General features: G+C 43.1%; 1 protein-coding gene and 1 long non-coding RNA gene across 5 annotated transcripts in view; one reads left to right on the top strand and one right to left on the bottom strand.

The window, feature by feature from the left end:
- The first annotated feature begins 467 nt into the window (after nucleotides 1-467).
- On the top strand, nucleotides 468-3,448 carry LOC310667981. The gene is made up of 2 exons (XR_014506506.1): nucleotides 468-1,296; nucleotides 3,288-3,448. It is a non-coding gene; the product is annotated as an uncharacterized lncRNA (long non-coding RNA).
- A 16,644-nt stretch (nucleotides 3,449-20,092) lies between these two features.
- CCDC171 (coiled-coil domain containing 171) overlaps nucleotides 20,093-24,895 on the bottom strand; it is a 202,615-nt gene continuing 197,812 nt past the window's right edge. For all 4 annotated transcript variants that reach the window (XM_083419470.1, XM_083419472.1, XM_083419471.1 and 1 more), the window contains one exon: nucleotides 20,093-20,383. In XM_083419470.1, the coding sequence (XP_083275596.1) occupies nucleotides 20,168-20,383 (216 nt within the window). In that variant the 3' untranslated portion in view covers nucleotides 20,093-20,167. The remainder of the gene's footprint in view (nucleotides 20,384-24,895) is intronic.

Raw genomic sequence — 24,895 nt, 5'->3', positions numbered from 1 at the left:
ATTTGAAGATGGCTATCGTATCTCCTCCCAGTCTCCTCTTTTCCAGGGTAAACATACCCAGCTCCGTCAAGCACTCCTCATAAGGCTTAGTTTCCAGACCCTTGATCATCTTGGTTGTCCTCCTCTGCACACGTTCCAAATTGTGGGGCCCAAAATTGGACACAGTGTTCCAAGTGTGGTCTGACTAAAGCAGAATAAGTTAAGTAAAGGTAAAGGGACCCCTGACCATTAGGTCCAGTCGTGACCGACTCTGGGCTTGCGGCACTCATTTCACTTTATTGGCCGAGGGAGCCGGCATACAGGTCATGTGGCCAGCATGACTAAGCTACTTCTGGCAAACCAGAGCAGTGCACGGAAACGCTGTTTACCTTCCTGCCGTAGCAATACCTATTTATCTACTTGCACTTTGACGTGCTTTCAAACTGCTAGGTGGGCAGGAGCAGGGACCAAGCAACGGGACCTTCTGATCAGCAAGTCCTAGGCTCTGTGGTTTAACCCACAGCGCCACCCACGTCCCACCAGAATAGGCAGAATAGAGTGGTACTATTATTTCCCTTGATCTGGAAACTATACTTCTGTTGCTGCAACCTAGAATAGCATTAGCTTTTTTCGCTGCTGTTTGTCTCTGGGTCCACCTCCTTACTTAGTCATGAATTCATTGTACAGTCCTCATCAAAATCTATGCAAGTCTCTGTTCCCTATCTGCTAAAATACCTGTTGTGCAGGTGTAAGGTGAAGGGAACACTGAAAAGGATGCGGGACTTGAATTTTCATGTCACCTTAGTCCTTAGAGATCCTACATACAAATGCATTGTAGTGTTTTATTCGTTGTCTTATGTAGGGCCTAGAACAATCTGATTTGCTTCCATTGAACTAGTCCCTGGGGCTTAAAATGGTATCATGTTGCTTTTTGCTTCTGCTTCAACTGGATTTCTTCTGCCTTTGACATTTCTACTGCACTCCCCCCGCCACCCCCCAGGTACAATTTCTTTTTTTATCTCAACCTTCAATAGTTAGGTGCTTACTTTAAAAGGTTTCGGTTATGCTGAAAGAACAAACAAAATCAAACTGCACCCATGTTGTGCTTTCCTGAGAACTCTTACTGGCTTGCTTAAACTTTGCAGTTGTGAATCTCTGCAGGCCCAGTGCAAAACTACTTGCCCTTCCCCGCAGAGGGGGAGCTACTAATTTGGGAACGCCTTCTTCCAAAGTCAGTGGGATTTGAGACTTCCTCTTCATGGTATGCTAACAACAGTGAGGAATCTTTTCCAGAACATCAGGAGAAACTTCCTGATGGTAAGAGCACTATGACAGTGGAATAAATAATAATAATAATTTATTTATACCCCTGCCACTCTGGGCGGCTTGCAGCAAATGATTAAAAAGGCATTAAACATTAGACATTAAAAACTTCCCTAAACAAGGCTGGCTTCAGATGTCTTCTAAACGTCAGATAGTTGCTTATTTCCTTGTCATCTGATGGGAGGGCATTCCACAGGACAGGTGCCAACACTGAGAAGGCCCTTTGCCTGGTTCCCTGTAACTTTGCTTCTTGTGGTGAGGGAACCAGCAGAAAGCCCTCAGAGGAGGACCTCAGTGTCCAGGCTGAACGATGGGGGTGGAGACGCTCCTTCAGGTATACTGGGCCAAGGCCGTTTAGGGCTTTAAACCAGTTTTGAAGATAGTGGTGGGCTTTCCTTCACTTGAAGTCTTCAGTCAGAGACTAGGCAGCCACATGTTGGTGATGTTCTAGCTCTGGATTACTTGTACTGAGTAGGACTTGGTGTTCTTGAGAGGCATCCTTTTCAGTGTTCCCTTCACCTTACACCTCCACCATTTACAGGGAGAGAAAACACATACACAGTGAGAATTAATAGGGCTAAGTGTCTGCATTTTAACTTGTGCTTTGGGGAGGAGCAAACGTTTCATCTTGCAAAAGTCCAGGTACCTGCATGGATCCCCTATGAAATGGGCAGTGTTGAGCAATGGGTGCAGCTGACCCCAAGCTAGTTAAGACAAGGGAAATGGGGGGAGCAGGACAAACATGGGTCTACTCAGGTTGACATATCCCTGTGAAAAATATTCAACATACTGACTAGGGCATGCAGCCTTGGGTACTGCACAGATGAAGAGATGCTGGAGTGAGTTGGTCCAATCAAATTACATGGGGAGGAATCAGATTGTGCCTTCACCTGCCACTTTGAGAACCATTAGACTTCAGTGCTTCATTTTAAATGCCTCTGAAAGACAAAGTTGTGTTCTGCCTTCAGGGAGCTAAAGGCAGAAAGGGAGCTGGAAAAAAATATATTTACTACCAGTCAAGCTGTATCTCTTGCTCCAGTTAGCATAACTATGCTCATAAGTGGCCATTATTCTATAAGTGCTCCCTTAAATTATCTGTGAGAAACCCAGTTCAACACATCTTCAGTACTAATGCAAGACTCCAGCCTGATGGCTGGTAGAGGAGCTTCTGAGAAGAGCCTAGAAGTGGCATGAAACACAGAAGCCACCAAGAGACTTTCATATCAGCTGGTGCCGTGCCATCCTGGTCCAGATACCTACAAGGAAGACATAATACTAGTTTGGAAGCTTTCTATGGCTGGTGGAATGACCACCCTGTAGCAGTTGTTGGGAGCAGAAAACACAGGTGACTGTTATCAAATGCAGAGATTGCCTTCCAACGTTGCTCACATGCCATGAAGTGCAAAAATGGCCCAAGAGACAAATGCCATAGATGCTTACTAATGATTGACAGGTGGGCAAGTCTCACTGGGACAGCCCTGATGGGACAGATTGAGAGGTCTTGCAGACTGGATAAGACTGGATACGGCTGGTTTCCCTGCGTACCTGATTTCACTAGCAAAAAAAGGATGGTGGTCCTGAATATCCCACTATTCAGCTCCATTGGATAATCCCAGTAAACAACATTATATGTGAGGTAGAGAAAAAAATAAGTTTATGTGCCTCTGTCATGCCCCTCCTTACTCGCTTTCCCCTCTAAGTTTAAAAACAAAAACCTTCTGTTGCTCAGAAGATGAAAATAGTGTCCACACTTGTTTGGTTATCTATTATCTTTCCAAAAGAATCCCAGGATGGCTTCTAAAACACAAACCAAACACAAAACAAACATTTGGAGTCAAAACTAAAACCACACCTTAATAACAGCAAGCCCATAAAGGTAGCTTTGCAGTGCAATTCTATGTGTGCCTATTCAGATATAAACCCCACTGAGTTACTCCCAGGTAAGCGCGTGGAAGGTTCACTGTTAAAATAATCATTCTTCAAAGCAGGAGCAAATAAAACCGCACCAATCACCTCAAGCTGGAAGTACAAGTAAAGAGGTCTTCACCCTCCAGCGAAACCAAGTGAGCAGTTTGGAGACTTGCAGTGGGAACTTGAAGGGTTTGCTAAATTGGATTCCTCCCATTAAAAGTGTTCATAACTTGAAGTGGAGTTATGTATTTTTCATCTGAAAATACTGAACGCTGCCCCCGCTGCAGCGGGGTAGAACATGGGTGAAGTGCTCCCTAAGCGCCCATGAACCTGTCATTAAAGGAGTCGTGAGTTTTCCAGTTGGGGGATTACATGTTCCTTAATGTTACAGGATGTATCACTTGCAGAGAATTTCTGCCACTGCAAGCTAAGAAAACAATAAAAAAAAATTGTATTAAATAGCAGCACAGATTCAACATCCATATTTCATCCAGATTTTTTATTCTTCTGTGGTTTCTCACCATGGCCAGCCATGTCATGCCATTAAAATGAAGCCCCTAAGTAAATGACTGGGAGATTAAAAAAAAACAAGCCAGCACCACACCGTTTGCGAAAGGTAACCAAATTCCTCTTCCTGACAGGCTGTAAACAATGTCACAGGACGACATTGTTTTTCTTTCCACAGCCCTGCCAAGTGAAAGAGGAAGCATGAGATTAGAAGAAAATATTTAAATCAAAAAACCAAATCCTCAAGTGAACATTGGTCAAGTCCCTCCTTCCAGTTCAGTTTGTAAAGCAGATGTGCGCTTAAGAGAGAGAGATATATAATTGCTGAGTTAGGGGGAAAAAACCCATTGGGAAGAAAAACAAAGTTCAATGACCAGGTCTTCAGCTGACATTTCTTGTGTTGTCTCTACTAAGCAGATTCCCTCCACCAGTGATATCTCGAAGTATTGCGGGGGAGACTGGTGGATGTTTTTAAATGAAAACTATTTGGTTTGAATTTTCTGAATAGGCCGAATCTCCTGAATTTTCTAGGGTGACAAGTTATGCATTTGCATTTTTTAAAATGCATAAGCTATTTTATATATCTAAGCCAGGATTCAGCTAAGTCCTTGCATGTGTGGAACAAGGTCTACTCGTGCAAAGGGACTTCCCCTGTCTCCTCCCACCCACATGCCTCCCATGCTCCCTAAAGCTGCTCTGGAGGATTGCAGGAACCCCCAGAACAGATTTTGAGCAGGGGGCATATGAGGGAGCAGAGGGAGGAAATTCTCATTGCTCAAATGCATCTAATTTCGTGCATGCATACTTCACTTAGCACTACACTGAATTCCAACCTAGATGCAAATTTCAAAATAAGTACCATAATGCAGTACATCTTGTCCTAGTACAGTGGTGCCTCGGTTTTTGAACAGCATAGTTGTGCTGGTCCCGGGAGGGGGGGGTACCGTGCGGCATGGTCTGAGTCCAGTCCTAGGTCGAAGGTAAGGAGGCTATCCATCAGGGTGAAGCAAGGTCCAAGCGAGGAGTCAGGCATGGTCAGGAGAGCAGGTCAGGGTGCCGGCAGGAACAGGTTACCAACGATGTTGCTCCCGCAACCTGGGACTGGGCTGACTGGCCTTTATCTCCTCTGAGGCATAGGGTGGTCTTGGCCCACAGGTGACTCGCCTCCCCTGGCCTTAAGGCGAGCACTCCTCCTGTGAGAAGTTAGTTCCCTCTGCCTCTCTACCCTGAGCCTCTGCAGCTCCGGAGAGGCTGAAGGGTTACTGGACCCAGAGGCAACCTCACCTTCCCCTGACAGGGCTGGGAGAGACACACCTGCAGGCAATGGGTCCTGAGAGAGACACACCTGCAGGCAATGGGATCACCTCTGGAGCCAGAGTGGATTCAGCTGGTGTCTGCTCCTGAGGATCCGGCACAGATGAGGGCCCTTCAGGTTCAAGCCCCAGCCCCGGCTCAGCCGGCCCTGGAGGCAGGGACTCCTGTGCAGGCTGGGAATCCTCAGGTTCAGCCTCTGAATCCAATTCCCAGGCCATCCCATTAGTTCACAAACAACTTGGAGCCCAAACACTGCAAAACTGGAAGTAGGTGTTCCAGTTTTTGAGCTTTTGTTTTCAGAAGCCAAATGTTCTTCTAAAATCTCCATATAAAATGCTAGACTCAGGAGGAGGAGAAGCTAAACTGTGAACAAATGTGATGGAAAACACCACTGAGCGCATTCTTACGACACGGTTGCCCCCGGTGCATTCAGACACATTACTGTGTAGCAAGTGCTAAGTACTGCAGAAAAGGGGGTGGGGGTGGGGGGGGTGGGGGGGGAAGCAGCCTGATAATCAGCTGCCCTGTTCCACAGAGTATAGGCTGGATACACAAAGCGGGGCTGTAATGATTTCTCCACCCCTGCAGTTTCACTTGCAAGAAGAGATCAGCAGCCACTCTCTCTAAAGTCCCTCTCTAAAGCAGGGCTTGAATGTTGTGTGCAAACAAACAGCAGGGAACCCCGAACAGTTTGCAGAGTACAAACAGGATGGCATCTTGCTGCTTCACACTGCGCAGGGCTGCCATTGTCTGGGTGATCCACAGCAGAAATCAATCGAGGAGACTAATGATGGCTTCAGAAGGGGATGAAAGGAAAAGAGACGGAGACTAACAAGGTGGAAAAAGGCACGGCTGTCAGAAAATGTGCCGGCATTGCAAGAAATTGCTTGTTGTTCATTTTGGATTTGCTGGTAGCATTGCATCCCAGCCAATATCCTTTGCAAGGCTGCAGGGTATGTTGGGTTGGCACCATGTGACCCAGGATTTGTGCCCCCAGCATCCTCTGTGAGATTTTGTGCCATACAATTCACAGACCCTCCAAGTGTCCCTGTTTTCCTGGGACAGCCCTGGATTTAGAGGCCTGGGTGCCTACTGGAATGAATGAATATAATAATTTATTACTTATACATCACTCAGGCAGAAGATATAGAAGCATGATTAGTCGCACCAACAGGGTAAAGAACAGCTTCTATCCGTGGACTGTTAGGCTGCTGAATGAAAAGATAACAACAGGGCAACTGACTTTCGGGTTTGGTGGGTGTGCGTCAGTGAACGAGGGGAATTAAGACTAAGTGAGCTGAGTGGGGGATGCTCGTGTAATCTCACTGTATACAAGTTATACAAGTGACAATAAAGTATTTCACTCCTCTGACTGGGTTGCCCCAGCCACTCTGGGCAGCTTCCAAGAAACTGAAACATCAAACACAGTAGACTATACGGTGCAACTACCGAGAAGGCCTTCTGCCAGGTTGTCTGTAGCTTCACTTCTCACAGAGAGGGAACCACCAGAAGGCCCTTGGAGGAGGACCTCCATGTCCGGGCTGAATGATGGGGATGGAGATGCTCCTTTAGGTATACAGGGCCAAAGCTCTGTACTAAGACAAGGGAGCGTGGGAAATACAGTTCTCAAGCCATATTTCCCATGCTTCATTGCTCCAGTAGATGTTGCCACATGTGATTACGGCAGAGTCTAGGTATTAATCCGGAGGCCTGCACCTAGCCTTTCCCAGTTGAGTTTGGGAAGGGGGGGGGTCCATGAGGATTGGTGGAAGAGAAGATGCCATGGAGTCAAGCTAATTCTGAACCTAGAGGAATGTGAGCCCAATTCAGGATGGGTTTAAGGGATTGGAATCAGAGGTGGAGCTAGCTGCTTTGGCACCCAGTGCTGTGCACTGAGGAACAGGGCCATGGGGGTGGTGCAAGTGTCCCAGGGGGGCGCTGTGGTGAACATTCCAGGGGGCGAGACACCCAGGGGGCGGAGCAAACCTCCCATGGGGGTGGAGCGAGCCACCCATTGTGGGTTGCTTCCTGGGCAGGGGGGGGGGGACAGAGCCGCGCCGCTTTGCTAGCAACTTTCCTCCCTTCCCTCTTTCTTTTGACAGCTTAGGAGGGCTCCCCCCCCCCCAGGAAGCAGCCCGGGAGTGGGGGGCAACGGTGCACCACCCTCCTCCCCACAACTCCCAAGCCTCCCCCGAGCTGTCAAAATGAAGGGAGGAGGGGGAAAAGCCACCGGGAAGGCAGCTCAGCTCCGCCTTTCCCCCAAGAGCTCAGGGTAGGCTTGGGAGTTGCAGGCAGGTGGTGCGCCGAATGTCACCCCCCCCCCCGGTGATGACACCCGGGGCAAGCAGCCCCACCACCCCCTTTTCCTCCGCCCCTGATTGGAATACACAAATTCAATCTCTTCTTCCTGAGATTTGGTGCCATCACTACTTTGACTTGCCACAACATGGTGCATATGGTATCATCTGCCTTTCACTGGACCACTTATGTTCCTGGCTGCTTTCTCCAATACAGTGATACCTCAGGTTACATATGCTTCAAGTTACATACACTTCAGGTTACAGACTCCGCTAACCCAGAAATAGTATCTCGGGTTAAGAACTTTGCTTCAAGATGAGAACAGAACTCGTGCTCTGGCAGCGCGGCAGCAGCGGGAGGCCCCATTAGCTAAAGTGGTGCTTCAGGTTAAGAACAGTTTCAGGTTAAGAACGGACCTCTGGAATGAATTAAGTACTTAACCTGAGGTACCACTGTATATCAAAGAGAGTGCAGGGTGTGACTATCTGTGTGTGGCAGGCTAAGAACACTAAGGTGTGTGCTCATCAGCATCCCAGCTTCAAGGAGCCCTGGGACAGGTAGATTTTAGGGAACATGACACCCACACCTTCTTCGTCTTTGACTCAACTGTTGCGAGAACCTTTCCGGAGGCAGATTTCCAGCTTGCTTGTCGTTAGACCTCTGAAGAGCAATCAATCTGGAATCAATTCAGGAACTTGAAGCTACAAGTTATCTGTTCTTGTTTATTCACCATGAGGAGAAGGCTTTAATTAATATAATACATAGTGGTCAATGCCTTGCTTTTAAACTTTACCTTTTCCCCATTGGTCAATCAATATGTATTTTAATCTTTCTCCCCTTTTAAATGCGTTTTAAAAGTCTCACAGAACAGAAGTAGCAGATTGCACGGTTATTAATTGCTATTATCAGCTCTTTCATTTTCCAAACATCAGCAGTTTCTATAAATTCCACTTTTATCCTTATACTTAAATCACCTTAGTCTTGTACATCACTTACGTCTGGAGACAACTGGTCCACAACTGAGGAGATATTCCGTTAAACCAACAGTGGTTTACAGATTAAAACCAAAAACCAACCAAAAAAAAAACTTTCCTAATTTTGACAATGAGAAGAGATAAAGATATCCCGTGATTTATTTCACGGCGCTTCTGTATCACACTGGGAGTGAGGCGGTGCTTACTATTTCATATCTACCACGTATAATGTAGTGAGGTGGAACAGAATTGGTGGAGGTTCAAAAAGCATGATATTCCTAGATTGTTGTGGCATCTGCAGCTGAGCTTGTGGTCCAGATATCTACAGCAGATTTCCCCTCCTCTCAAGGTTGTTACAATCCATGAAAATAGGTGGAGTAATTATGAATTCCAGGAACTTAGCCAAATCAGAAATAGTGTCTGTGCAAGTTTGGGGATGGTGTAAGTTGGAGAAGATTCCAGAAAACACCACTCGTGGAGAGACAATGTTGCTGTGGACAGAAACAAATAGAATCAGTCACACATGTTCTTTTGTACTGCCTCTGGTACCAGAGGGGAAGAAAAAGGGAAACAGGGATGTTCTGGGTTCAAATCAGAAACTGGGACAGCTTTGGTAATTCCAGGACTGTCCCTGGAAAATAGGGACACTTGGAGGGTATGGTAACAGCATAGGGCTTGGGGTCTCAAATCCTGCTTTCTCTAAGCCAGTGGCCCACATCACATGATGTGCCTTGTGAGAAAGTCGTCCTCTTCTGAATTTACTGCTCCCTTTCTATTGCATTAGGTGTTCCTGAGTTCTAAAGTTCAGTGTGGGAGGCATAGTAATTTGTGTTTTGTTGTATGTGATGCCAATAAAGGTTTAACAGATACGGAGGGATAATTTGTGTTTGCAATGTTCAGTGATTGCATTTGGATGGTTTAAAGCAGGCTTCCTCAACCTCAGCCCTCCAGATGTTTTGAGACTACAATTCCCATCATCCCTGACCACTGGTCCTGGTAGCTAGGTATCATGGGAGTTGTAGGCCAAAAACATTTGGAGGGCCGAGGTTGAAGAAGCCTGGTTTAAAGGATATAAACACTACTGACACAAATGCAGCTTATCACTCCTAGGAAAGTAGGAACACGATTGCAGCCTTGGCTTTCTTGTGAGGAAAGGGCAGGCAGAAGTTAAATATTATGTTTACAAATATGTATTTTTTAAATGTATAAAATGAATAGTTTTAACGCAAATAAATTATTATCAATGAATGGTTTTGAAAAAAAATTCTATAACATTTTAAAATCTCAGTGAATTTGCCAATGGATGGAAACACTGAAAGGTAAGGGCAGGCTTTTTTTTACTGGTAACTTAGGAGAAATACTGTCCGCTTTTCCTTACTATTCTACCTGTAAAAGTAAAATAGTAAATCAACCAATCCATCATTTTTTAAAAAAGGAAAGCAGATCTGTTTTCCACAACCACCACCTCACCACCCCCGTTGTGGCTACAGGCCTAAAACAACTCCATAGGATCCAGTCCCCTGGGCACATTAACTTGGGAGTAAGCTCAATTAAGCACAAGTAGAACTTGTGAATCTAAAACATGAAATAATCAGATCAAATTAAGATTGGTTTTTGAAACTTGGAGCTGTAATATTTTGGCCAGGAGGGAGCAGAAAAACATGGCCCTTTATAGTGAAAAGATGCATTGCTCTGGTTAAAAGAATCAAAATTCAATGCCTACAAGGATTAAATCCACTTCTGCAGCCATTTTATACTTATATATCTCTTCCATTCTGTGTTGCACCCGAGGAAATCACACCCTTTTGTCCTTCCTAAATTTGGCCTCGACTGTCAGACTTCCTTAAGACAGACTGGATTTCCAGAGCAGGAATTTAGCTCTTTAATGTGATCACGGCTCCTTAAAAAACAGTATGGGTACTTGCATAGCTTAGGGCTCCCATACGTCTGAAATTTCTGGGACATGGCTGGGATTTGGTGGTCGGAAACAGTGTCCGGGCGGAAAAATCTCTGAAATGCCTAGGAAAATCTGGATGTATGGCAACCCATGCCTGAACTTTTTGGCGAACTTTCGTTTCCAGATTTTCACTTTTTGAAATATGGCAACCCTAGCATAGGTGGTGTTTTTAGTAAGAGTGACCCGTTGATTACACATATGGCGTAGGTTGTCTTCTCCTTACAGGTTTTTTGTTCTTCTGCTTATAAAAAATAAATAAACTAAATCGCAAAGATGTAAGGCAAGGGTTCAATATACAGTGGTACCTCAGGTTAAGTACTTAATTCGTTCTGGAGGTCCGTTCTTAACCTGAAACTGTTCTTAACCTGAAGCACCACTTTAGCTAATGGGGCCTCCCGCTGCTGCAGCGCTGCCGGAGCATGATTTCTGTTCTCATCCTGAAGCAAAGTTCTTAACCTGAAGCACTATTTCTGGGTTAGCGGAGTCTGTAACCTGAAGCGTATGTAACCTGAAGCGTATGTAACCCAAGGTACCACTGTAGTCTATTATGAGTTTTAATTGTTGGTTAGTCGTTGCTTTTAAAGTATTTTTTAAGGACTTTGAGACCTCAAGCTGGTGCAGATTCGTAATATAGACATGAAATACATTGTGTTCGTTTCATTTAAGCACAGTAGAGATGTTTAGTTGACCTGTTATGGTACAAAGAGAAGACAGACTAGATGAAATTGAAGGAAGAAGGGACAGTATAAGGGGGGGGGATGTAATAAGTCGGCTACAGATGGAAGGATATGGAACTTTCTGAAATTACCACCTTCAGTCTCCCAAGGAAAATGGCTGGGTTTCTTAACTCATTCTCAGAAAAGTAAAGTAATCCTCATTCCCTCCACAGGTCTTCTATCAGAGGTTTGTTTATGACACCACTTACCCAAAATTAGGTTTAAAACGTCTGCCTCTTTTGATGTGCAAAATGACTGGCAGCTATTGAAAAGAAATAAGTTTGTAGTCAAATAGTTCACGTGGTGAACTGGACCTAACCTGGTGAACTTTATATGGAGGTTCTTGCAGACTAGCAGACAATGGTAGGAACCGTTCCAGTTATTAAAAGAATCTTCTTCTTTTTTGGAGTCCAGCGCCAAAAAGGAGAAACTCCTCCCCTTTCAAATTATATATCTTTTACTGTGCAATTCTTTCTGGCTAGGAGGAAGACTTCAGACACTTTTTCAAATAACCCCAACTGTTTAATCTGTACCCTTCAGGGAGTCCTGCTGTGTGTGTATATGTGAAAGTGAAACACTTTGGTTGAAACAGGAACGGTCTTTTGGGTTTGGCTGGCCCTCTCTGGAAAAAAATAGCAGCAGAAGGCGACTCATTTCCTTTATAGAGAATGGCATTACATGGATCGTGAACCTTTATCCTTTCTTAGCTTGGATGGGATCATCGGCTCGCTGGGGACTGTCGGAGAAAAACGCACACAAATTCTCTTTGCAAAATTAGATCTGCTAACTTGGCTATTTAACTTTACTTATGTAGCAAAGTGGCAGCTTTTGATCTTAATTTATAGCAAACAGATCAGCCTGGGCTTTTCTTGAAAGGTCTTATTCATCACCTCCTTTTAAAATTTACTCTTAGTGACAGTCTAAAACCAGATCAGTCAGGGTGTTCTCCCTTAGGTTTTAAGTAATTTGTTTGGAATCCCAACAAATCTAATATCCCAATAGTAATGTTCATTGATCTCACTACCTTTCCCAGTGTGGTGGCTAACCAATCAGTCAAGTATACATGCGCAGCCCCCAAATTGCATAAATACTCAGAAAATACTATGGTGGAATCAATGCTGCTGGGGGCGCGGGGAAGAGAGATCTTTTCCTCCAGTGAAAATATGCATGGTATACAAATCAGAGTAAGTATTTCAAGATTTCTCCTTCAGGTTCTCAGTTCCTGGGAATTATTTGCCTTGTCTCTTTTCTTTCTAAGCAATATTATTACAGTCTACTAGTTGGCTGATCCACTCTTTTATAATTATTATAGAAATGTAAAGATGAGATACTTTGTCATTGTGTTGGTTACACTACTATAGTACAAAAACCAGCATTTTATCAAGAAAACTCCAGAGAAACACACTTGATGAAGCAGTGAGCCACAAGCGGCATTCTATGAAAGAGGCTTGAACATACCTTGAGAAAATAATAATAATAATAATAATAATAATAATAATAATAATAATAATTATTATTATTATTATTATTATTTCTACGCCACCCATCTGGGCAGCTTCCAACAACTGATTAAAAATACATTAAAGCATCAGTCATTAAAAACTTCCCTAAACAGGGCTGCCTTCAGATGTCTTCTAAATGTCATCTAGTTGCTTATTTCTTTGACATCTGAGGGTGTTCCACAAGATGTGTGCCACTACCGAGAAGGCCCTCTGCCTGGTTCTCTGTAACCATATTCTCTTGCCATATTCAAGAGTTCAGGCACACAACCAGCAATGTATGCCATATTGAGCATGGAAGAAAAACCCGAAAGAGCCATGTGTTGTTGTTGTTGTTGTTGTTTAGTTGTTTAGTCGGGTCCGACTCTTGGTGACCCCATGGACCAGAGCACGTCAGGCACTCCTGTCTTCCACTGCCTCCCGCGGTTTGGTCAAACTCATGTTGGTAGCTTCGAAAACACTGTCCAACCATTTCGTCCTCTGTCGTCCCCTTCTCCCTATGCCCTCCATCTTTCCCAACATCAGGGTCTTTTCCAGGGAGTCTTCTCTTCTCATGAGGTGGCCAAAGTATTGGAGTCTCAGCTTCAGGATCTGTCCTTCCAGTGAGCACTCAGGGCTGATTTCCTTCAAAATGGATAGGTTGGATCTTCTTGCAGTACACGTACTTTGCTCAAACCCACCGACTTCCATCTTCAACAAAAGATATGGGTCATATTATCTATCTTACAAAAAAACACACCAAAAAACACAAAAAACCATTAGCTACATACCTCATCAGAATGAGTGACAAAAATCAGATTCTAAAGATGCTGAAGTGACACCATAGCTTTTATTTTCAGATGTTAATCATATGTTTAATCGTTCAGTCAACATATAAGAGAGACTTGCTTCAGAGTATGCTCCACCGAACATAGCTTGCAAACCTTAGCAGCCGTGCAAAGGATTTCACTGCAAGTACAATATCCATCCTTTTTTTAATACACAATGAATCTGTTTGTTTCAAAACTCTTGATCATGAATGGCTTCCCCAAATATGTCCACCCTTCTGAAATCAGATGCATTTCAAACTAATAGATGAACTGCAAAAGGAGATGTAAACTTGAGTGAATCAACTGCAGAAGTGAGTAAAATGTCCACTGGAACGGGGGGCGGGGAAGGTTTCTTGGCTTTTTCACATCAGGTGATGTTTCTAAATCTGCTCTGTTTCACCTTATACATTCCCCACCTCCCCCAATAACACATTTTTGGATGATGGAATACATAAGATGCATTACTGTCACAACAACAATATAAAAAATACCCTGGAATGCTTTTCTTGCCAAAAAAAAAAATATCCGATGAATATTTCCGTCCAAGTTATAACTCAATGTCACAAAGGCTTGCACCAAGTGCATAGATATTCCTAATGACTACAGTATGCTGTTCAACTGACATATGAGAATCAGCTGCGCTAGTTGACCCAGGACAATAAAAGAGTGGTATAGAATAATAGACCATCAGTTAACAAGAGCTCTTAAAACAAAAACAAGCCATTTTCAGTCTAATATTTAAGGAGCTAGACAGCAAAATGGTACATTGCTCTTCACCAGCATTAGAGAGGACTTTAGTACAAACAAGTAAACATGATTATTAGGACATTGATATCGTGCAAAGCCTTCGTGTGATTCTGAAACTCAGAATTCTTTGAACTCAGGTGCGTAGAAGAACTCAACTGTTAGGAGCAGCATTTACAGCTACATAAAAACAACCAAGGAAGAAAAGGGAAAGAAACTTTCCCAAAATGCAAACCGAGAATATTTTCAGATCAATCCCCTTGACGGCTGTTCATCATGCTATTGGCAAGCTGTTTCCAGCAGTTCCCCAGCAACAATGGAGGACGGAAAGAGTCCTTAAAAACAGAACCAAGTTACCTGTGGGGCCAGTCACCCAGGCAGCCTGTGGCTGGATGGGGGTAGTTTTCAGGGCTGGATTGAGGTTTGATGAGGCCCTAAGCTACTGAAGGTAATGGGGCCCTTTCTATGTCCAGCTGTCCTTTGTCAACAACAGATTGCCGCTGTTTTTTGTGTTGAATATATGCTATATGGTAATTTATGGACCTCATAGGTATCTAATGGGACGTGGGTGGCGCTGTGGGTTAAACCACAGAGCCTAGAACTTGCCAATCAGAAGGTCAGTGGTTCAAATCCCCACGACGGGGTGAGCTCCCGTTGCTTGGTTCCTGCTCCTGCCAACCTAGCAGTTTGAAAGCACGTCAAACTGCAAGTAGATAAATAGGTACCACTCCAGCGGGAAGGTAAACGGCGTTTCCGTGCGCTGCTCTGGTTCACTTACGGCTTACTCATGCTGGCCACATGACCCGGAAGTTGTACGCTGGCTCCCTTGGCCAATAAAGCGAGATGAGTGCCACAACCCCAGAGTCATCTGCGACTGGACCTAATGGTCAAGGGCCCCTTTACCCTTTACTTATTAGGCATCTAAAGCCATTCGCACATAACAAATAGGAGCCTACACAACACAAAACAGTGTTGCTGTATGTAGGTTTTATTTGTTTTTTATCTTATATTTTGGAAACGTACATTGAGGGGTTTTTCCCCTTTAAATTTTTTTTGGGTCCTCTAGAGAGTGGGGCCCTAACCTATAGCTTGTTTAGCTTATACATAAATCCGGCACTGGTAGTTTTGCGGGTCCTGGGGAGTGGAGGCAGATTATTAGGGACAGCGGCCCTCACCCAATTGGCCAGGAAGGGTGGGAAATGGCTGTGTTTTAGTTCTGCTGTATCCTGCAGTGCCGAGATGCACATTTTCATCGGATCACACATGGAACACCTATACACCCTTTTCCTGCGGTTTGCATCTCTGATGCTTTTGAGGTTGGTCATTGGATTAAGGACCAGTTGCTAAGTTGCCATTGCTTTCAGATCGCTTGAGGTTGGGTGGATAACAAGCCAAGGCAGCCGCCGAAAGGGAGTCTTGGTGGGGAGTTTACATATTTGTTTTCTCATTGATTGCATGGTTAAAGGTAAAGGTACCCCTGCCCGTACGGGCCAGTCTTGAAAGACTCTAGGGTTGTGCGCCCACCTCACTCAAGAGGCCGGGGGCCAGCGCTGTCCGGAGACACTTCCGGGTCACGTGGCCAGCGTGACATCGCTGCTCTGGCAAGCCAGAGCCGCACACGGAAACACCGTTTACCTTCCCGCTAGTAAGCGGTCCCTATTTATCTACTTGCACCCGGGAGTGCTTTCGAACTGCTAGGTTGGCAGGCGCTGGGACCGAACAACGGGAGCGCACCCCGCCACGGGGATTCGAACCGCCGACCTTTCGATCGGCAAGCCCTAGGCGCTGAGGCTTTAACCCACAGCGCCACCCGCGTCCCATGCATGGTTAGAGAGCTGCAAAAAATCTACTGTGGTTCATTGCATATATGCACCTCCTATGTAGCGTCAGGAAAGTATCTACTATGACAGGCACAATCATGATTTCACTATCCTAAGGTACACTTAGGTCCATAAAGTCGCCAGTGGTTATTTAAATACGTTGCCGGTAAAGTCTGCAAAATAAATAAATATAAAAATTATAGCCTGCATGGGGGAGATCAAGCCACAGAAAAGTACGAGTTTTACACGAGTTCACAGGTAGCAGGTGTATCTCATGTGGATATCTAGGGAAGAATACAAGGCTCGCGGACCCTCATTCATCATTTGGTCATAAAACCACTGCTGCGAAAAGAAAGGGTGGGACCATGGAAGAACCTCTAGTCTGAGGATCTTCTCTGTTTCTTTGGAAAATGCAGTAATATGACCTATGATTCCTATTCTGGCAGCTTCTTCCAGCACTAGTTGTAAACCGATTCTTCAAAGCATAACCAGGTTTTCCTTCAAGTCTCCCAGTTTTCTGTTCCTTCCACCTAAGCAGCTGTGATCGTGTTGATGTGTAATCTGTCTTACATATCTGCGTGCTCAAAGAGTGTGATTTTTGTGAATTCCTACGCAAATGAAACCGATTCGCACATCCCAGACTAATATGTGGATTGGAATGTAATTATCCTTCAGATCTTGCATTTTGATGGTTATGGTACAGTTCTCAGCTCAAAACATACACCGAAATGCTTCAAAATGCATATTTTAGGATCAAATACACATTTGTAGTAATGCATACATTCAGATAACATATCTATTTAAATACAAACTTTCATGTGCATTTTATTTTAAGCAGATCAATGGAAATGCGAAGTTGCATCTACATAGAGTGTTCTTTAGGTTTTATACCGAAATGGATTCAGCAACAACAAAAAGATGTTGTGGGTATATTGTTTGTATTAACTTTGTTTTGGAGGAATCCTTGATATTTGAGGGCGTTCACACACTCTTAAATTGTATCTCTGTAGTGCGGGGACTAACAGACAATGAAAGTGGATTCTGTAAACCCTTATGGTGGCAAAGAGACTTACGTTTGCTCCAAGGACAAACATCCACCACTCAGTGGTCTGAACATCATAGAATTATAGAACTGTAGAGTAGGAAGAGACAGCAATTGTCATCTAGATTCAACTCCCTCAATGCAGGAATCTCAGCTAAAACCCTTCATTGAAGGAGATTCCATGACTTTCCGAGAGAGCCCAATCTTACTGCCTTTTCTATGTTTGAATGCATGGTTTATAATCCTCATTTAGATACAGTTTTACCTCAGAAGTCTAATGCCTTGGGACTCGAAACGCCTTGCGACTGGCTAATCGGAAGCCACGCCTTGGTTTCCGAACATTTTGGAAGTCGAATGGACTTCCGGAACAGATTGCATTTGACTTCCGAGGTACGACTGTATATATTTTGGACATACGGATGATGTACAGTACCTCGGGTTACATACGCTTCAGGTTACATACGCTTCAGGTTACAGACCCCGCTAACCCATAAATATTACCTCGGGTTAAGAACTTTGCTTCAGGATGAGAACAGAAATCGTGCAGCGGCGGCGCAGCGGCAGGCCCCATTAGCTAAAGTGGTGCTTCAGGTTAAGAACAGTTTCAGGTTAAGAACAGACCTCCAGAACAAATTAAGTTCTTAACCCGAGGTACCACTGTATTTTAATCCACTCATTTAAATTAGGATTAATAGAATATTTTATTGTTAATTTCAGTTGCTATTTTTTAAAATCTCTATTTTTCATCTGCTAGATTTGCATCACACACACACACACACACACACACGGAAATGAGATTTGTGAATGACCGTTTGTGAAATTGGTATTGACTGGTAAAGGACTGATCCATCAACCCCTATCTATTCTATAATATTCATGCTAACCTCCTTGCAAAACAGCCGTTCCTATACATCATTTACAAACTTCCAGTTGCGGCTCTTCTGCTGAGTAGGGAAATGTAAACCAGAAATGTTCTGATTTCCCAAAGGCAGCAATGCTTAACTCATTACTGCAGGACCCTTTTAAAAACTATAAATTGCATTGTGTTACTGTTGTGACAAGCAAAGTTTAAAACTGAACATCACCACAACCAATGTTTGGAGGGTTTTTTTGGGGGGAGTGGTGGAGATGGTTTTGGTAGTGCAAAGTCATGCATTGTAAACAAGCAAAGTTCTGGCCATATGGTCTTAAAATCTTTGTGGTGGCTTTTAATGGACTCAGATCTTTGCCTTTGAGCTCACTTTAAACAAGCAACAAGGGTACGGCACAAAGAAAGGAAAGCCCTGCGTGTGGATAAAAGCAAGTGATCCATGTTTGAGATCAATGTACAATATTTTCAGTATGTGTGTAGCAACTGCAACAACTAGGAGGAACAGAAGCAGAATAGAACTTTGCCTCATAGAGAAAACACACCATGAAAAGAGAGACTTTTTCTTTTTTTTACTGGTTCATTTGAAAACAAGTACATCTGCAATTGTACGTGTGCGACCACTTTGTAAACTAGGGATGAAAAATACTTGAAATTTTTCAGAGTTCTACAAAGTGGCTTTGGAGTACATTTCTTGGAAATTTGCATGATTTTACTTATAACGGTAGGTGTATTACATATGCAGATTTTATCTTCTAGGGCAAAAGAACAAAGACAAATGTTACTAGTCAGGACCTGTGGAATCAAATCACTGCTCTTATCAAAGCACGAGAAATTACAAATTCCATAAAGCACATTGTTATTTTTCTAATGTACCCCTGATCCATAATGAGAAGCAATCTAACATATAGATTTTGCATTCAATATCGCTGTCAAAAACTACATTACACATCAAATGTTAATGGCACTGGGGAGTTGGGGTGATTAATACCATAACAAATGGTATATATTACACATTTTCTTTTGTTCTTTACTCACAATGACGCATACAGCCAGGATTTAACCTTTAAGGGTTAAAGAGTTTAATCAATGTCAATGTCTGATCTTCTGAAGGCGATAAAGAACGGTCTGTCTACCGATACCCAACAGAACATCACTTTGTCAAGCCACAAAGCGCCCAAAAGCTTGTCAAGTAAGTTACCAGAAACCTCTTTGTGGTTAGAACTCAGCTCCTTCCTGCTTGACCTATTATTTGATATTTGACCACTTGGTTGCAAGACACTTGCTCTTTCCAGCTGAAATGTCACTGGGGCATCTTGTCAGCTCCCCGACATCTCGGCCTGACATACAATTTTACTTTTGTGTGCTACAAGGCAGAAAATGCAGGGCAATGGCCTTGCTTTAAATTCTGTCAGCATCAAAGATGGGCGTCACTCTTGGGTCCTACTACTACCAAAAACAACAACAAAAGGAGTCTATTTTGAAGGTCAAAACGGCCATTCCTTTAAAGTCTCTGCAGCTTAAACTAAATTTATTACCTGCAATCCTGGTTTGGGAACTGCCCTTATAAAAAGTACATAAACATATCATCTAAAAAGAGAGAGAGAGAGAGGGAGAAATTCCTCCCTGTACAATTGTTTCTACTTTCTTATCAAACACGGACTTGATAAAAGGATGAGTTTGCAATGCCTGCAGGGACCGGATTCCACACTTAACTTAACTTGTTCAAATGGGCAAGTAGTATCATGTAGGTTTACAAGGAGCAACCTGACCTTCTCACATTGACCAGGAGTGACATTATTGTGCAGAAAGAGAAGCAGTCCCATCATTTCTGTTTTGCACAACCTGCTTAAAGTTTGCAACTAAATGCTTGTCTTCAGTTGAGCTGACAAGAGAGGAGAGGGGGCTCACTGAACCATAGCAGGGCTGCCATGAAATGACAGGAATCATTGGCATACATTTCAAATAGCTCTCTCAATCCTATTAAAGTATTGCAGCCCTGTTTTAAAATAGACAAGTATGAAACAACTTTGATAGATAGAGACTAAAATGGCTTATTGATTTCTTTTTTTAAAAAAAGTCTGAGGAAAATTACCCAAAATGTGTCATTCTTTAACATTTAAAAATATATTACATAAAAATGAGCTACCGTGATAAATAAAACTTTTCATTATATATATATATATATTTAACGAACTCTTTTTCAGTATGCTGGGAGCGCAGGAACATAGGAACAACCCGTGAAACCCCCCCCCCCCCCGCGATGAATAATGCAAAATTAATGCCACGGAAATGCATAGAGAAATAAGTGCAATTCGAAGGCTCAAAACGTCCAAATAAGCGAGGGTTTTTAATTAGTTACACACATGTATTTATATATAGCTGCTTACAAAAAAATATCAGATCTTAACATCCATTTTGCATTGCTCGTTTGGTAGTGGGTATGAAATTCAGGGTCGAGGAATACGAAGAAATCTGAGAATTAGGTCTGTTGTGTACCAAGGCAAAAGATGGGTCGTAATCTGACTCTGCCTTGAGTGGCAAAAAGTCTGGGATGCAATTCTGGTCCAGCTGGGTTAAGGATCTTGAAGACCTAGGGATGGTTAAAGTGTTTTGCGGCTCCTGTAAGGCAAAAAGAAAAGGGGGAGAAAATCATAAATAAAATACATACACATTAGCCATAGGCCAATTAAGAAACAGTATGCTCAAATTCTACAGCATATTAGTACAACCCAATGCACAGTTTAAAACAGTTTTAAGCTCCATTAATTTCAACAAGCACACTATGATTATCTATGGATTGCAATAGTTAACAATAATTTTTGAAAACATTATTTGTGTCGCCTAATATTTCGACATTATTTTCACATTTGAATGCTCTAGTAAAGGTTTGGATTCTCTCATTCCTGTATCTCTGCTGCACTGCTATCAATAAGACTGAAAACTGCTAAATTGCCACAATCAGCTACAAATAGGAACAAGTGGTTTTTCGCACTGTAAAGTCCAGAATAGTTTTTTCACTTAATTTCTTTTTTAAAAAAATAATAATAATAATATTGTTTGATAATGCTGAATTGTGCTTGCCCCTGACCTTTCCCAGTTTAAATTTTTGTCTCATTCTCTGTCTGGAATAAATTAAACATGGTCAGCAACTACATTCCACCCAAATAGGATACAGTCCTGAAGGAATATTAGCTTGCTCATGTTCATTAACATCTACAAAATTTTAGCTACAATTTTCATTGATCAGAGCAAATGAAGCAGATAAAGTATTCGGGTACCATAATCCTACACATTTCTTACTCAGAACTAAGTCCCATCGACTTAATCCTAGGTAAGAGAGCAAAGAGGTGCAGTTTGAATCAGTCTGAAGGATGTATAGGAAGAATGAGTACCTTTCGAACAAGTATCACATACAACCACCGCCGAAACTACCAAACACAACTGTATCTAAAATTTGATCTGCACTCCCTCAATAAGAGAATGGCAAATAAGATTTTGTGAATATATAGAATCAGCAAGACTTACAGCAGTGGTAAGAGGCCAATCCAACCAAAAACTGATAGAGGAGTGGACTTCGGTGAAGGAATACATCAAAAAACATTGTTCGGGTATTAATATATCAATATGCAATGAATGAAACTTATAGAGTAAAAAATTAAGAATAAATGGGCATAAGATGAGATAGTCAAAAATAATATTGGTAACACAGCGAAAAGAAGAAAAGAAACAAAGGAAGCCACATATAGGTGGAGGGAAGTCAAAATTTTTGTCTGTATGTTTAGTTTGCATGTATGTATAATAAGTTTGTTTAGTGTTCTGGTTTGTGTTTGTAAGTATTGCATTTATCAATAAAAGTTTCAAAAAATTTGATCTGCATTAGGGACATGTGCTACTTTAACCAACGGCATCAAAATGCCATGGAATGCATTCGGTGAATTGTATGAGCACCAAAATACAGGCTGCAGTAATGATGTGGAAGGGAATATTTGGAATTTTGCTACTGTGCGCATCGGGTTTTTGAGCGCTTCCCCCTCCCATTCCCATTACTGCTACTGGGGAGAAGAAGGAGGAAAAATCAATGGGCTGCATCTAACACCTAGTTCAGCAATTTCCTTTGATGTTGGCTCTTTGATTTCCTGATACAACACAAGCTATCTTGTAGCAGGCTGAAAAGGCGGACCTTTAAGAACCACCAGTATGGTTGCAAGTTCAAATGGTTACCCCAAAGAGATATTTAAAAAGCAGTTGTACGCTCAATTCTACAAAGGATTTTGGATTGTGAAGTTTGAGTTAGACAGAAATTAAACTTGCAATCTTTGCTGCGAGTATATTTTGGTCCTACTGCACACAGCATATTGTAGCCAAGTTAAAATCGATATGTTTATTGCAATGGCAACAGTGAGTTCACATATTTGAACATCTGCTATTCTAATTAGCAACTTTTAATTATCTAAATGTTTATACAGGATGCCGCAGCAAGAATGCAAAATTTGGATTTCCTGGTTTACTCCAAAGAGAGAAATTCTGATGCTTTGTGAAAATGTGCTTTGTTTTAAAATTCAGCTCCAAAAACCAAGGACAATTTGTCATTTTAAATAGGTGCAGTCAATAGGTAAAGGACGGGTTGTTTTGCATATTTGTCAGTGTCATTTTCCGCATGAACTCGCTTATCACTCTGGTTAAAAATCATAATCATTTCTCACATTTTATTTCCCTCAAAACTCAGCCGATTCTTTTTTTTTTAAATAAAACAACCTCAAAATCCCAAGCAAGGGGGTAGAAATCAGGTTCCCTCAGAGAGTTGCACAAAAAAAGTATGAAACTTAATGATTGGCAGCTAGTCAATAGACTGTTACAGGAAAAGGCTTCAATGTTTGGCGGTGGTGGAAGGAGGGGAGGCTGGTCTGCTTCAGTTCTCAGGCCCAGGCTGCACCTCCTAGGAAACTGAGGTAGAATAACATCCAACAAATGGAATGGAAATCTGATTGCTCCTGTAGCCTTGACAGATGGAGGAAAAGCTTTCGCCGCTATTCGTACGAACTGTTTTGATCCAGAACTGCTGTATGCATTTAAAACAAATGAAGAAAACACACACATAGCCCTGAAAGTATAACTTACATTGGAATAACTCAAAATAATATAGGTTTTTGGTGTGTTTTTTACTCTAACCATGTGTCTATATGCATCAGATTGTATTTTTTCGTCTCAGTATCATTGCACTCTATCCCTTAGTTGGCAACATTACAGAACTGGAACTTAGAGTCTCTGTGCAGGAGCACCAACAGATCATTTGAACCGGAAACGTGTGTGTATGTGCATATTCGCTGAGACGACTGTATTTACTGATGGGTTCTGTCCAAGAGGGTGGCTCCATGTTGCAGCACCTTAGAGGCTAGAGATGCTATGCAAGTTTGCCCTAGCCTGGCTAAGAAAAGAACTTTTGGGGGGTCTTAAAAGGTTGCCTCAAAAGAATGCCCCCCTCCACATCCTACTACAGCTCAGATCAATATTTGGGCAGGAGAAGGATTCTTGCTTTCTCTCTGCTCATTTCTGCCAGCCCCCAAGGCACCCTCCTTTTTACTTATCTGTATATGGCAGTACAGTGATACCCAGTTTTTTAGGATTCAACAACTATCTTGTAGGTACAGAACCAACATCCCCCAAGGTCATGTTTGTACTGTGATCGGTAAAACGGGGCGTCTGCAGTTTCTTCACAGACTGCTCTGCTACCACCTTGTTTTCCCATCCAGATTTAGGATGAGTTCTGATGGCCTTAAAAAGATAAAGGTAAAGGACCCCTGACTGTTAAGTCCAGTCGCGGACGACTCTGGGGTTGCGGCGCTCATCTCGCTGGCATACAGCTTCTGGTTCATGTGGCCAGCATGACTAAGCCGCTTCTGGCAAACCAGAGCAGCGCACGGAAACGCTGTTTCCCTTCCCGCCAGAGCGGTAGCTATTTATCTACTTGCACTTTGACGTGGTTTTGAACTGCTAGGTTGGCAGGAGCTGGGACAGAGCAACGGGAGCTCACCCCGCCACGGGGATTCAAACCGCCAATCTTCCGATCGGCAAGCGTTTCTGTGCGCTCTGGTTTCCGTCACTGTGTCCCATTGCACCAGAAGGGGTTTAGTCCTGCTGGCCACATGACCCAGAAGACTGTCTGTGGACAAACACTGGCTCCCTTGGCCTGAAAGCAAGATGAGCGCTTCAACCCCATAGTCGCCTTTCACTGGACTTAACCATCCAGGGGTCCTTTACTTTTACCTTGCATCCCTCGACTGTTGGGCAGGTAGACCTGATGGAGATCACTCCACATTGGGGACAATATATACTGCAATCCAGAACAGCAGAGCTGCTTCTCAGGCTCTTACGGGAGATGGACCCTGGGCTCTTTCTTCTTGCAGACAAGCAGAAAGACAACTCTGTGGCTCTTGCAGAACGATGACTATATGCTCTTGAGCGTCCCCCAAGTTTTTATGCAACGTGCTGCCATTATCATTTCATAGCACAACGCTCGACTCTTTATGCAGCTCTAAACGTGGAGATGGAAAGACTGCCGACTCTGTTTTCCTCTTTCCTTTTTACACTTTCTATCTGAATCTTGCGGGCCAAGCCTTGTGCTTGTGTTACTGTCCATATTTCTGGGTGCCCATTTTATGGGTGAACGGAAGCTTGGCCCTAAATCCAAGCGAGCGGCCTTCTAATGTCCGTACCTCCCCACAGCTAGTTTTACAGGTGGCTGTTTTTCCAACTGTTACCTCCACTTCAATCGGTGCAGGCTAGGAGGAGATCAATTAAAAGGAAATAAAAAGGAACGAGATTGTATTGACTAGCAACAGCTTGCTCGCTCAGCCTTTGCAACAGGCTGGAAGGGCTTGTACAGAAAAAAGTTCTCCTGCGATGGACAAAAAGCACCGATTAGCCAAACCGTTTTAATTGCCCAATTTGGGAACCCCTTTGCAAGAGATGTGCATCTATCTGCTGAATTTCCAGCAGTCTAATTTTTTTATCAGAGACCTGGAGCCTGATGCAGATCTGTGCTCTGGCAGAAAGAGGAAAGGAGAAAGGGGGGGTAGAAGAGGGGGGGGAAAGACTATATTTACATTCACTTTGCCAAACATTAGCATCTTT

This window comes from Podarcis tiliguerta, assembly GCF_965153285.1.
Source record: "Podarcis tiliguerta genome assembly, chromosome: 17".
NCBI lineage: Eukaryota > Metazoa > Chordata > Lepidosauria > Squamata > Lacertidae > Podarcis > Podarcis tiliguerta.
The sequence above is the reverse complement of the archived record's forward strand: the minus strand, read 5'-3'. Positions and strand labels throughout refer to the sequence as shown.